The sequence below is a fragment of the Physeter macrocephalus genome, chromosome 14, assembly GCF_002837175.3.
Source record: "Physeter macrocephalus isolate SW-GA chromosome 14, ASM283717v5, whole genome shotgun sequence".
Taxonomy (NCBI): Eukaryota; Metazoa; Chordata; class Mammalia; order Artiodactyla; family Physeteridae; genus Physeter; species Physeter macrocephalus.
This window is the reverse complement of record NC_041227.1, coordinates 48,389,126-48,404,172: the sequence shown is the minus strand read 5'-3', so window position 1 is coordinate 48,404,172 and position 15,047 is coordinate 48,389,126. Positions and strand designations below refer to the sequence as shown.

General features: G+C 42.2%; 1 protein-coding gene across 1 annotated transcript in view; it reads left to right on the top strand.

The window, feature by feature from the left end:
• Nucleotides 1-15,047, top strand: part of LOC102979541 (ATP-binding cassette sub-family A member 17-like) — a 78,464-nt gene that overhangs the window by 50,118 nt on the left and 13,299 nt on the right. Inside the window, 3 exon segments of the mRNA XM_024123536.1 lie at nt 4,467-4,625; nt 6,774-6,952; nt 7,617-7,745. Coding sequence (XP_023979304.1) covers nt 4,467-4,625; nt 6,774-6,952; nt 7,617-7,745 — 467 coding nt within the window.

Sequence of the window (15,047 nt, the reverse complement as noted above, 5' to 3'; positions counted from 1 at the left end):
AAAAAAAAAAAAAAATATATATATATATATGTGTGTGTGTGTGTGTGTTAACAGCTTCTTCTGCTTTCATCTTGGGAGTCAATCTGTCTCTTAAAGGACGTGTGTGTATTCTCTATTTTGAATTTATTTTACTACTCTAACTCTCAGAGTTTGTGGTGCCTTTTCTAGTTCTCATACATACCACCTGTGGAATTTCAGAGACGGAATTATTTTAATCTGAGAGAATCATAAAAGTGACAGTGTTTTGACTTTATGATTGAAATAGAACAAAAAGCACACTGCAGGCAGAGGAAAGGGGATACACAAAGGCTTGTCCTGAGGGAAGCCAAATCCAGCAGTTCTCAGCTGTAAACTCCATCTGAGATTCACTGATCAGCACTTAGACATCATGCATGATTCCGACACAGGTGGTACAGGGAATCACTCTGAAAAATGTTTGCCCTAATCTCCAGGGAGAATCTAAGGATTCCTCCCTTTCTCCTCTCCTCTATCGCTCAACCCACCTAAGAGGAACAAGCACCTGAAAGTCCAAGGACACTGAGGGCCCTGATGGGAGTGGAGCTTTTAGAGAAGATGACCAAGCTAGTGCCTGACTCTCTGGACATTCTCTCTGGATCCCTTGGCCTTGCTGGGATCTGTTTCTTCTTAGATTGCTTCATGCTATTTCTTCTCTTCCCTCCAATGCACCAATAACAGGGACCAAGGCACTTCTTCTGCTTAGCAGGAGGCAACTGCTAAAACTAACTGGAAATCGGGTGAGTTAAAGAGGAAGGAGGCTGGGACAAGGCAAGAAGCTTCACCTCTGGTCAGGGGAAAAGGATGTCAGTGCCTTCACAGGCTCCATCCCTACTCCCTGAGAAAGAAAACTGTACTTTAGAGGCTGGCCCTTGGCCCTTGTACACATGCCCTAGAGGCCTCATTAAGATGCTGTCACCATGGCAGTAGACAGAGAGTTATGAAAGCTAAATCTGAGCTCTCTTTTTCCTGAGACTCCACTAAAACGATAGCAAAGGAAATAAAAATGTATGAATTCACAATGAAGAAACATCTAAAGTGCATTCAGAGGGGGAAATGGCTGAGCAAGTACCTAATTTAGCAACACAGAATCCTCGAGAGGCTTGGGACTGCAGAGAAAGGGAGTGAAACAGTCTGTTCCATCTCCACTGGCCCTACTACCACTCCCCACCTGGAAGCAGTCAGAGATTCCCTCCTCTTGATGAATTGAAACTGCTTCCAAAAGAGACCTAAACATTATGGACTGGTCCCCTGCCTGGTTGCCTTAAAATGTAGCCTGCCCCCCTACCTCCATAAACAAAGCTAGCAAATCACCTCCTGGTGCCTCATTTGTCTCTCTGAATAGACAGACAATCAAGGATCACTGATCACTTGAGGATGGCAGCCAAGAAAAGACTAAAACAAACCAACAAAAAGGAGACACAGGGGTAGGGACGTGCAGGAAACAAAACAAAACAAAACAAAGATTTTGGAAAAGACTGCATCTATTAAACAACAGAATTCCATGAAGAAGAATAACTTTGAGAACAAGAAAGAGCTGATTGCCAAAATAAAAATTTAGCAGAAGTGTTGGAAAATAAAGTCAATTAACCTACCAAAGTAGAGCAAAAAGATAAGAGAAATAGGAGAAGTTGAGAAAAAGGGCAGGTAACGTGAGAGTAAGTCCAGGAGATGCTATTATATTCAATTGATAGCATTCCAGAAAGAGAAAACAGAGGAAATGAAGTTGAAGAAACTACCAAAGAAATAAACAAAAATATTTCCCAGAGTTGAAAAAACAAACTTCAAGATTGAAGGGATCCATCAAATATCCAACACTGAATGAAAAAAGACCCAGATGCTTCCTAATGACAACGAGTTCTATACTGAATTCACTTGTCAGTCAGGTGTATGGACAGAACAAAGACAATTTCAAATGGGCAAACAGAAATTGAAGCCACCACGTCACTTTCTTGGAAAGTTAAGGATATAGGCCAGCAAAGTGAAGGAGTAAAGTAAAGGAGAAAGAAGACACGAGATCCAGAAAAGGATGGATCCCACCCAGGAATGTGGCAGAGAAAAGTCCTTCAGTTGGAGGGCTAGATATGGATGGTTTGTGACCTCTCCTCAGTCTTCAACAAGCTTTGGAGTAGGATCCACAGAGAAGGAAGGAAGGAAAACAAGCAGAAGTTGTAAATATCTGTTCCTTTGATTACCCGTATTATTGGTGAACTGATTCTGGGTAGGGTGAGCTTGGGGCGTGGGGTTGTCCCCTCTCAGATTTCAACCACTCCTCTCTTAGGGGCCCGAAGATTTTCGCTGAACAGGGGAAGGTCTGGGAGGAGACCGTGGCTGACTGTTCATTCCCAGTCTGGGCTCATGAGCCTTGCTTAGTGGTTAAGTCTTTCTCTCTTCCCCACACAGGAGCTGCACTGCTGATGTTCTGGTAGTTTTCCCGTCTCCCCTCTACCTCAGTCTCCAGGTTAGATTTCCAAATTTAGAATTCTAAAGAGAGAAAATGAGGAGGACATGACCCACTGTGTCTCCTTCCCAGAGCCATGTCTGCCACCTTTGCAGCTGTACTGCTGAGGCATAGTCTCCTCGGATGCAGCTGTCTGGTCACCAGAGCCATGACTCTGGGGACTCGGCGACAGTGTGGAGCCACGACTTCCGAGTTGTACCCCAAACTGCGCCTCCAGCCCCATGGGTGGACCCTGGCTCTGATGCTCAGTTTCTGAGTCCTGGCCCAGGAAATGTTGGTCTGGAGACCTCATATCCAAGTTCACCTCACCATACATCACAGTGGCCTCCACTGACAGGAATTTCACAGATTGACACCCAAAAGCTGTACTACTCTAAAGTCAAGCCCTGAGAGTAGAGTTCATTTTTTATATGAAGAGTTTATTCAGCCTCTCTTCAGGGAACCTGTAAATCACACGTCCACAGGCTCTCTCCCTTGGACTCCCCACTGGTTTAGAGCTGGTGGTGTAACTAGTCATGAAGTCTGAAATTAGAGCTCTAATCCCACCCAGTTATTTCCCCTTTTTGTTGGTGAGGATATTTTGTGGTTTGTGAAGGATAGCGGCTAGTAGCACGTGTAGTTATCAAGGATAAGCATGAAGTGGCCTGTTGGGTGGGTGAGGGCTTGATTATGTTTGTGGACTGTAAACATGGCCCCACTGCTGGCCCATGACCCACGCAGCACATTATGAGTTAATCCTCTTACAAATTAATTAGCTTATGAGTAGCATATTTATTTTGCCGAGCAGTTGTGTTTGTTGTAAATAAACATTTTAAATATACCACAGTTTATTTATAACCCCGTTTGGCATTTCTTCACTTTTCAATATAACATGAACCTAAAAAATTGGCTTCTCAAACCTCTAAGAGTCCCCAGTTTCTGTATATTTATTTTATAACCAGCCAGTTTACTGACCTCTCTTTTATTTCTTTTTTTTTAAATGAAGTATAGTTGATTTACAATATTGTGTTAATTTCTGCTGTACAGCAATGTGATTGTTATACACATGTATACATTCTTTTCCATTATGCTTTATCATAGGATATTGAATAGAGTTCCCTGTGCTATACAGTAGGACCTTATTTATCCATCCTGTGCGTAATAGCTTACATCTGCTAATCCCAGCCTCCCACTCCACTCCATCCCTCTCCCAACCCCTTCCCCCTTGGCAACCACAAGTCTGTTCTCTATGTCTGCGAGTCTGTTCTGTTCTCTCTTTTCTTTCTTTCTTTTTTTTTTTTTTTTTTTTTGGCTGCAAGGCTTTTGGGATCTTAGTTCCCCGACCAGGGGTCAAACCCATGTCCCCTGCATTGGAAGTGTGGAGTCCTAACCACTGGACCACCAGGAAGTTCCCTCTCTTTTATTTCTAATAGCACTTTGATTGATTCTTGTGGCTTTTCTAGGTACATGATAATGTATAGCGTTTGCAAATAATGATGGTTTTGGCTCTACAAACTGTACAGGCAGGAACTGTGTTCTTATCTACCTGTAAGATGACACTCAAATAACTCCAAAGCTGGCCCACCAGACTCTCCTGTCTGGCCCTAACTCATTTGTAAACCTCCAGCCTTCAAATCCACGGCTTCCACAGGTGCATCCCATTCTGCAGCCACGTTCTTGCTGGTTTTCTCAGACACACCAAACTCTTTCTGATTTGTCTGCATAAACAATAGGAATAGAAGTAAAATGACAGGTTCAGGAAGCACTGCAAAAGAAAAATACTTATGGCTTGGAGGTTAAATGACTACAGGGGAAGAGGGAACACTGGGAGTCAGGGAGAACCTGATTCCGGTCTTGGGCCTGGCAGTGAGACGTGCAGAGATAGATATAGCAACAGATAGAGATAACAGATCCTTTATACAGGATAAAAGGCACAGTGGGTTGAGAGTTGCTAGGGGATGTTCCCTTTTCTTCCTGAAAGAAGAGTTAATATTTTCTATTCCCCTCACAGATCTAGGCTACACAAAAGTCTCAGAGTCTTTGGATCACACATTCCTACCTCTTCCAGGCCACTGCCTGGGGATGGCTTTCTCCAACTTATATTACAACTTTGAACTACAGAAGTTTTGCAATGCCAAGAGCCTGAACCAGACTGAGTGCAATCAAGTTTGTGAGTATTGCAAACAGAATTTGTTAATTACATTTTTTATTGAGATATAATTCATAGAAAATTCGCCCTTTTAAAGTATACAATTCATTGGTTTTTGGTGTATTCACAAGGTTGTACGACCATCATCACCATCTAATTCCAGAACATTTTTGTCACCTGAAAAAAATAAATACTCCATCCATTAACAGTCACTCCCCATTCCCTTTTCCCCCAAGCGTCTGACAACCAATAATCTACTTTCTGTCTCTATGGATTTGCCTGTTCTAGACATTTCATGAAAATGGAATCATACGCTATGTGACCTTCTGTATCTGGCTTCTTTCACTTACAAAAATGTTTTTGAGGTTCATCCAGGTTGTGGTGTGCATTGGTACTTTGTTCCTTTTTATGGCTGAATAATATTCCATTTCATAGATAGACTACAATTTGTTTATCCATTCATCAGTTGATGGACATTTGGGTTGTCTCTACATTTTGGCTATTATGAATAATGCTGCTGTGAACATTCATGTACAAGTTTTTGTTCGAACATGTTTTCAGTTATCTTGAGTATATACATAGGAGTGGGTTTGCTGGGTCTTATGGTGACTCTATTTAGCTTTTTCAGGAACCACCAAACTATTTTCACAGTGGCTGGCTGCACCATTTTACATTTCACTAGCAATGTATGAGGGTTCCAATTTATCCACATCCTTTCAACACCTTTTAAAATTAATTATTTTCTTAAATTGTGGAAAAATATATACGAAGTGTACCATTTTAACCAGTTTTACATGTACAGTTCGGTGGCATTAAGTACATTCACATTGTTGTGCAACCATCATAACCATTATCTCCGGAACTTTCTTCAACTTGCAAAACTGAAACTATGAAACACTAACTCCCCATCTCCCTCCCCGCAGCTGTCATTCCACTTTCCGTCTCTATCAGTTTGACTACTCTAGGTACCTCATATGAAACATTTTAATTCCTTTCTCGTTTCCTTTTGGGTATATTCTATAGCTATTTTCTTTGTGGTTACCATGGGAATTACATTTAACATCCTAAAGTTATAACATTCTAATTTGAATTTATATCAGTTTAACTTCAAAAACATATAAAAACTGTTCCTATACAGCCCTGTCCCCGCTCCCTTTTAATACTGATGTCACAGTACCTCTTTATGTATTATGTGTCCAGAAGCATAGACTAATAATTGTTTTTTATGCATTAGTTTCTTAAGTCATATAGAAAACAAAAAGTGGAGTTACGTACCAAAGTTACAACAATCCTAGTTGTTACAATTGTCCATGTATTCACCTTTGCCAGAGATCTGTATTATTTTGATCTATATGTCCTGATATGGCCAATGTCTGTTACATATTAGTAAATGAAACAAAGGAATTGGAGAAGATAATGCATAGTATCATTCTACCTGTATTTTAAAAGATTATATCCAGAAGGTATGGAAGGATTATATACAAAACTGTAACAATAGTTGTGGGGAAAGGAGAAGTACCTTGACTTTCTACCTCATACATGTTTCTTCTTTCCAATGAGTGTGTATTTACTGTATAATTTTAAAATACATGTATTTTGGGACTTCCCTGGTAGTCCAGTGGGTAAAACTCCACGCTCCGGATGCAGGGGGCCCAGATTTGATCCCTCGTCAGGGAACTAGATCCCGCATGCTGCAACTAAGCGTCCGCATACCACAACTAAAGATCCCACATGCCACAACGAAGATCCCATGTGCTGCAGCTAAGACCTGGCGCAGCCTAAATAAATATTTTAATAAAAATAAAAATACATGTATTTAAAAGAAAATTTGAAGGCAAATCAGATTAAAATAGGAGAACAGAGGCTGCTGAGTATTTTTACATGAGTGGTCAGTTGAAGTTACAGGGTGATTAATGATTGATAAAAGAACCAAGCATATAAATATTTTGCATTTCAAATAACTGTCATATGGACAGAGAGCAGTGTTTTACTTTACTGCATTATTTTTGCAAGACTGGTTCTAGCAAGGAAAACAGAATATTATGCTTCCCATCTGCTGGGATGTGGTAACAACATTGATGACAATAATGCTTCTTTTAAATGATATTTGTTATAATAGGAATTGACCTACTATATGTAATTTGATAATATCTGTTTATCCCATTTTAGCAGAGGGATATGTGGTCCAAAAGAACATCTATGCCTGGGAGTCTCTAGGGATGGGGAAGTATCTGACAGCCCTTGCCATCTCAGGACCTGTGTACCTCATCCTGCTTTTCCTCATTGAAACCAATGTCTTGTGGGAACTGAAAGCCAAGTTTTCTGGCTTCAACAGGAAGCAAAAATTGGTGAGTGGGTCTAAGTGTAAGTCTCCAATTACAGGTCAAGGGGCTGGCTCCATAGCTTCCTTCCTACAGTCTGCAGTGGCCCTGATTGTCAGCATCCGAGGTCCTGGAGACCATGTAATCCACCCATAGGGTAGAGAGGTAATGGCCATCCCTGGGATCCCCTGTTGAGGGAAGAGCATTGGCTTGGCCCCTGTAACCCTGGCCAGCCGGGTAGAAACAAGACCCTGGATTTCCTAAAACTAGTCAGCTTGGAACACCTCTTCCCCTCAGTCATTCAGGAGCCACATAGGAGAAAGGGCTGTTGTGTCAGCTCTTGGCCTGAATATCTTCCAAAGGCAAAGCCCCTTCCCCTACCCCCCAGGACAAAGGAAATTCTGTAGAAAATGGGATTTGTTATATCTTGACATCTCCAGGCTTCAGGTCTTTTTATTTTCCTTAAAAGCCAATGCCACGTAAAGTTTCCTTGTCCACCATATCATGATCATGTCAACGTGCATCGTCTTGCCTGTGGCTGACCCTGAGAACGGGTGTGCGTGCAGGAACTGAGCACGGCCGGGGCAACTTCAAGGCCTTCCCAGAGAGGACCAAGTCCCTGTGGGCCCTTTGACCTCTACCTACTACCCTCGCAAAAGCACTTACACCTGCCATCCTTGTCTCGGGAAAGCAGGTAGTTTTGCACAGTGTGGAGTCCATGCCTGGAGACCAAGATGTGGAAGAAGAAGAGAAAATGATCGAGACCTTTTTGGAAAATTTTTGTAAGAAAAACTCGCTGGTTCTTAAAGGAGTGTCTAAGGTAAAGTCTGACATGGCTTAGAAAGCAAAGACCATTACTCTTGAGGGCCCTTTGCATAAGAAAGCAGCCACCATGGCTCCAGGGCCTGCCTGCTGGCTTGGAGTACAGTAGTACCCCTTTATCAGCAGGTTTGCTTTCTGAGGTTTCAGCTACCTGCAGTCAATTGTGGTCCAAAAATATTAAATGGAAAATTCCAGAAATATCAAAGTTTTAAATTATGCACTGTTCTGAGAAGTGGGACTGACTCTTGAGCCATCCCACTCCATCCCTTTGTCCAGCTTATCCACCGTTTAGTCACTTAGTTGCCAGCTCAGTTATCCAATCAACTATTGCATCATCACAGTGCTTGTGTTCAAGTAATTGTTATTTCATTTAATAATGACCCCAAAGCGCAAGAGTAATGATGCTGGCAATTCGGATATTCTCTTACTGTGCTTAATTTTTTTGTTGTTTTTTAAAAATTTTATTTTATTTATTTTTTATTTTTGGCTGCATTGGTTCTTCATTGCTGTGCACAGGCTTTCTCTAGTTGCAGGGGGCAAGGGATACTCTTCGTTGCAGTGCGCGGGCCTCTCATTGTGAGGGTTTCTCTTTGTTGCAGAGTATGGGCTCTAGGCACACAAGCTTCAGTAATTGTGGCACTCGGGCTCAGTAGTTGTGGCTCGCGGGCTCTAGAGCACAGGCTCAGTAGTTGTGGCGCACAGGCTTAGTTGCTCCGTGGCATGTGGGATCTTCCCAGACCAGGGCTCAAACCCGTGTCCCCTGCATTGGCAAGCGGATTCTTAACCACTGTGCCACCAAGGAAGTCCCTGTGCTTAATTTATAAGTTAAACTTTGTCATAGGTATGTATGTAGAGGAAAAAAATATAGTATATATAGGGTCCTGTGCTATCCACTGTTTCACGTACCCACTGTGGGTCTTGGACCATATCCACTGTGGATAAGGGGGGACCACTGCACTGGCAAAGGATTCAGGTGAGTTTTGGTGGAGAAAGACTCAGATAGAGGTTTCCTCTGTGAACAGATCACATTTGAGTTCGTTTGTGTGCCCAGAGACTGAAGTTATCACCTCAGCCTTCCATTGTCTCTTCTGGGGTCCCCTGGAAGACAGGAAGGCCTGAGATGGGAGGGGCACCAGAACCATGAACCCCAAGAAGCCTTGAAGGTTGGACATGGTTGAGTCTCTCCTCAATCTAGAAAACAGTTTGTGGAGGAGCCAAGGTGGGGGAATAGGTTCTGAAAGCTCAGACCAAGCCTGTTAGTCTCCCTGAGAGCCCCAGCGGGAATTGTGTTGAGACATCCTTCAAATATCCAAGAGGCGTCTGGAGCTTGTGCTCCGCAACAAGAGAGGCCACAACAGTGAGAGGCCCGCGCACTGCAATGAAGAGTGGCCCCCCCTCTCGCCACAGCTAGAGAAAGCCCACGCACAGAAACGAAGACCCAACACAGCCAAAAATAATTAATTAATTTTCCATTATGCTTTATCATAGGATATTGAATAGAGTTCCCTGTGCTATACAGTAGGACCTTATTTATCCATCCTGTGCGTAATAGCTTACATCTGCTAATCCCAGCCTCCCACTCCACTCCATCCCTCTCCCAACCCCTTCCCCCTTGGCAACCACAAGTCTGTTCTCTATGTCTGCGAGTCTGTTCTGTTCTCTCTTTTCTTTCTTTTTTTTTTTTTTTTTTTTTTGGCTGCAAGGCTTTTGGGATCTTAGTTCCCCGACCAGGGGTCAAACCCATGTCCCCTGCATTGGAAGTGTGGAGTCCTAACCACTGGACCACCAGGAAGTTCCCTCTCTTTTATTTCTAATAGCACTTTGATTGATTCTTGTGGCTTTTCTAGGTACATGATAATGTATAGCGTTTGCAAATAATGATGGTTTTGGCTCTACAAACTGTACAGGCAGGAACTGTGTTCTTATCTACCTGTAAGATGACACTCAAATAACTCCAAAGCTGGCCCACCAGACTCTCCTGTCTGGCCCTAACTCATTTGTAAACCTCCAGCCTTCAAATCCACGGCTTCCACAGGTGCATCCCATTCTGCAGCCACGTTCTTGCTGGTTTTCTCAGACACACCAAACTCTTTCTGATTTGTCTGCATAAACAATAGGAATAGAAGTAAAATGACAGGTTCAGGAAGCACTGCAAAAGAAAAATACTTATGGCTTGGAGGTTAAATGACTACAGGGGAAGAGGGAACACTGGGAGTCAGGGAGAACCTGATTCCGGTCTTGGGCCTGGCAGTGAGACGTGCAGAGATAGATATAGCAACAGATAGAGATAACAGATCCTTTATACAGGATAAAAGGCACAGTGGGTTGAGAGTTGCTAGGGGATGTTCCCTTTTCTTCCTGAAAGAAGAGTTAATATTTTCTATTCCCCTCACAGATCTAGGCTACACAAAAGTGTCCGAGTCGGCGGATCACACATTCCTACCTCTTCCAGGCCACTGCCTGGGGATGGCTTTCTCCAACTTATATTACAACTTTGAACTACAGAAGTTTTGCAATGCCAAGAGCCTGAACCAGACTGAGTGCAATCAAGTTTGTGAGTATTGCAAACAGAATTTGTTAATTACATTTTTTATTGAGATATAATTCATAGAAAATTCGCCCTTTTAAAGTATACAATTCATTGGTTTTTGGTGTATTCACAAGGTTGTACGACCATCATCACCATCTAATTCCAGAACATTTTTGTCACCTGAAAAAAATAAATACTCCATCCATTAACAGTCACTCCCCATTCCCTTTTCCCCCAAGCGTCTGACAACCAATAATCTACTTTCTGTCTCTATGGATTTGCCTGTTCTAGACATTTCATGAAAATGGAATCATACGCTATGTGACCTTCTGTATCTGGCTTCTTTCACTTACAAAAATGTTTTTGAGGTTCATCCAGGTTGTGGTGTGCATTGGTACTTTGTTCCTTTTTATGGCTGAATAATATTCCATTTCATAGATAGACTACAATTTGTTTATCCATTCATCAGTTGATGGACATTTGGGTTGTCTCTACATTTTGGCTATTATGAATAATGCTGCTGTGAACATTCATGTACAAGTTTTTGTTCGAACATGTTTTCAGTTATCTTGAGTATATACATAGGAGTGGGTTTGCTGGGTCTTATGGTGACTCTATTTAGCTTTTTCAGGAACCACCAAACTATTTTCACAGTGGCTGGCTGCACCATTTTACATTTCACTAGCAATGTATGAGGGTTCCAATTTATCCACATCCTTTCAACACCTTTTAAAATTAATTATTTTCTTAAATTGTGGAAAAATATATACGAAGTGTACCATTTTAACCAGTTTTACATGTACAGTTCGGTGGCATTAAGTACATTCACATTGTTGTGCAACCATCATAACCATTATCTCCGGAACTTTCTTCAACTTGCAAAACTGAAACTATGAAACACTAACTCCCCATCTCCCTCCCCGCAGCTGTCATTCCACTTTCCGTCTCTATCAGTTTGACTACTCTAGGTACCTCATATGAAACATTTTAATTCCTTTCTCGTTTCCTTTTGGGTATATTCTATAGCTATTTTCTTTGTGGTTACCATGGGAATTACATTTAACATCCTAAAGTTATAACATTCTAATTTGAATTTATATCAGTTTAACTTCAAAAACATATAAAAACTGTTCCTATACAGCCCTGTCCCCGCTCCCTTTTAATACTGATGTCACAGTACCTCTTTATGTATTATGTGTCCAGAAGCATAGACTAATAATTGTTTTTTATGCATTAGTTTCTTAAGTCATATAGAAAACAAAAAGTGGAGTTACGTACCAAAGTTACAACAATCCTAGTTGTTACAATTGTCCATGTATTCACCTTTGCCAGAGATCTGTATTATTTTGATCTATATGTCCTGATATGGCCAATGTCTGTTACATATTAGTAAATGAAACAAAGGAATTGGAGAAGATAATGCATAGTATCATTCTACCTGTATTTTAAAAGATTATATCCAGAAGGTATGGAAGGATTATATACAAAACTGTAACAATAGTTGTGGGGAAAGGAGAAGTACCTTGACTTTCTACCTCATACATGTTTCTTCTTTCCAATGAGTGTGTATTTACTGTATAATTTTAAAATACATGTATTTTGGGACTTCCCTGGTAGTCCAGTGGGTAAAACTCCACGCTCCGGATGCAGGGGGCCCAGATTTGATCCCTCGTCAGGGAACTAGATCCCGCATGCTGCAACTAAGCGTCCGCATACCACAACTAAAGATCCCACATGCCACAACGAAGATCCCATGTGCTGCAGCTAAGACCTGGCGCAGCCTAAATAAATATTTTAATAAAAATAAAAATACATGTATTTAAAAGAAAATTTGAAGGCAAATCAGATTAAAATAGGAGAACAGAGGCTGCTGAGTATTTTTACATGAGTGGTCAGTTGAAGTTACAGGGTGATTAATGATTGATAAAAGAACCAAGCATATAAATATTTTGCATTTCAAATAACTGTCATATGGACAGAGAGCAGTGTTTTACTTTACTGCATTATTTTTGCAAGACTGGTTCTAGCAAGGAAAACAGAATATTATGCTTCCCATCTGCTGGGATGTGGTAACAACATTGATGACAATAATGCTTCTTTTAAATGATATTTGTTATAATAGGAATTGACCTACTATATGTAATTTGATAATATCTGTTTATCCCATTTTAGCAGAGGGATATGTGGTCCAAAAGAACATCTATGCCTGGGAGTCTCTAGGGATGGGGAAGTATCTGACAGCCCTTGCCATCTCAGGACCTGTGTACCTCATCCTGCTTTTCCTCATTGAAACCAATGTCTTGTGGGAACTGAAAGCCAAGTTTTCTGGCTTCAACAGGAAGCAAAAATTGGTGAGTGGGTCTAAGTGTAAGTCTCCAATTACAGGTCAAGGGGCTGGCTCCATAGCTTCCTTCCTACAGTCTGCAGTGGCCCTGATTGTCAGCATCCGAGGTCCTGGAGACCATGTAATCCACCCATAGGGTAGAGAGGTAATGGCCATCCCTGGGATCCCCTGTTGAGGGAAGAGCATTGGCTTGGCCCCTGTAACCCTGGCCAGCCGGGTAGAAACAAGACCCTGGATTTCCTAAAACTAGTCAGCTTGGAACACCTCTTCCCCTCAGTCATTCAGGAGCCACATAGGAGAAAGGGCTGTTGTGTCAGCTCTTGGCCTGAATATCTTCCAAAGGCAAAGCCCCTTCCCCTACCCCCCAGGACAAAGGAAATTCTGTAGAAAATGGGATTTGTTATATCTTGACATCTCCAGGCTTCAGGTCTTTTTATTTTCCTTAAAAGCCAATGCCACGTAAAGTTTCCTTGTCCACCATATCATGATCATGTCAACGTGCATCGTCTTGCCTGTGGCTGACCCTGAGAACGGGTGTGCGTGCAGGAACTGAGCACGGCCGGGGCAACTTCAAGGCCTTCCCAGAGAGGACCAAGTCCCTGTGGGCCCTTTGACCTCTACCTACTACCCTCGCAAAAGCACTTACACCTGCCATCCTTGTCTCGGGAAAGCAGGTAGTTTTGCACAGTGTGGAGTCCATGCCTGGAGACCAAGATGTGGAAGAAGAAGAGAAAATGATCGAGACCTTTTTGGAAAATTTTTGTAAGAAAAACTCGCTGGTTCTTAAAGGAGTGTCTAAGGTAAAGTCTGACATGGCTTAGAAAGCAAAGACCATTACTCTTGAGGGCCCTTTGCATAAGAAAGCAGCCACCATGGCTCCAGGGCCTGCCTGCTGGCTTGGAGTACAGTAGTACCCCTTTATCAGCAGGTTTGCTTTCTGAGGTTTCAACTACCTGCAGTCAATTGTGGTCCAAAAATATTAAATGGAAAATTCCAGAAATATCAAAGTTTTAAATTATGCACTGTTCTGAGAAGTGGGACTGACTCTTGAGCCATCCCACTCCATCCCTTTGTCCAGCTTATCCACCGTTTAGTCACTTAGTTGCCAGCTCAGTTATCCAATCAACTATTGCATCATCACAGTGCTTGTGTTCAAGTAATTGTTATTTCATTTAATAATGACCCCAAAGCGCAAGAGTAATGATGCTGGCAATTCGGATATTCTCTTACTGTGCTTAATTTTTTTGTTGTTTTTTAAAAATTTTATTTTATTTATTTTTTATTTTTGGCTGCATTGGTTCTTCATTGCTGTGCACAGGCTTTCTCTAGTTGCAGGGGGCAAGGGATACTCTTCGTTGCAGTGCGCGGGCCTCTCATTGTGAGGGTTTCTCTTTGTTGCAGAGTATGGGCTCTAGGCACACAAGCTTCAGTAATTGTGGCACTCGGGCTCAGTAGTTGTGGCTCGCGGGCTCTAGAGCACAGGCTCAGTAGTTGTGGCGCACAGGCTTAGTTGCTCCGTGGCATGTGGGATCTTCCCAGACCAGGGCTCAAACCCGTGTCCCCTGCATTGGCAAGCGGATTCTTAACCACTGTGCCACCAAGGAAGTCCCTGTGCTTAATTTATAAGTTAAACTTTGTCATAGGTATGTATGTAGAGGAAAAAAATATAGTATATATAGGGTCCTGTGCTATCCACTGTTTCACGTACCCACTGTGGGTCTTGGACCATATCCACTGTGGATAAGGGGGGACCACTGCACTGGCAAAGGATTCAGGTGAGTTTTGGTGGAGAAAGACTCAGATAGAGGTTTCCTCTGTGAACAGATCACATTTGAGTTCGTTTGTGTGCCCAGAGACTGAAGTTATCACCTCAGCCTTCCATTGTCTCTTCTGGGGTCCCCTGGAAGACAGGAAGGCCTGAGATGGGAGGGGCACCAGAACCATGAACCCCAAGAAGCCTTGAAGGTTGGACATGGTTGAGTCTCTCCTCAATCTAGAAAACAGTTTGTGGAGGAGCCAAGGTGGGGGAATAGGTTCTGAAAGCTCAGACCAAGCCTGTTAGTCTCCCTGAGAGCCCCAGCGGGAATTGTGTTGAGACATCCTTCAAATATCCAAGAGATATATGTATATATATATATATATATATACACACACACACACACACACACACACACACACACACACACGAAGAGAGAGGGAGAGAGACAGAGAGATAGAAAGAGAAGGAGAGAGTTGTTTCCCTATAGTTCCTGGTGGTTAAAAAAAAAAAAAAGGGCAGAAACGAAGACCCAACACAGCCAAAAATAATTAATTAATTAATTAATTAATTTTAAAAAACAAAAAAAACAGCCCCAAAACCAATTCAGGCAACATCAAAGGGGTTTTCTTTGCTTCAAGGACAGAGGGAAGAGGCTTATCTTAGAGAA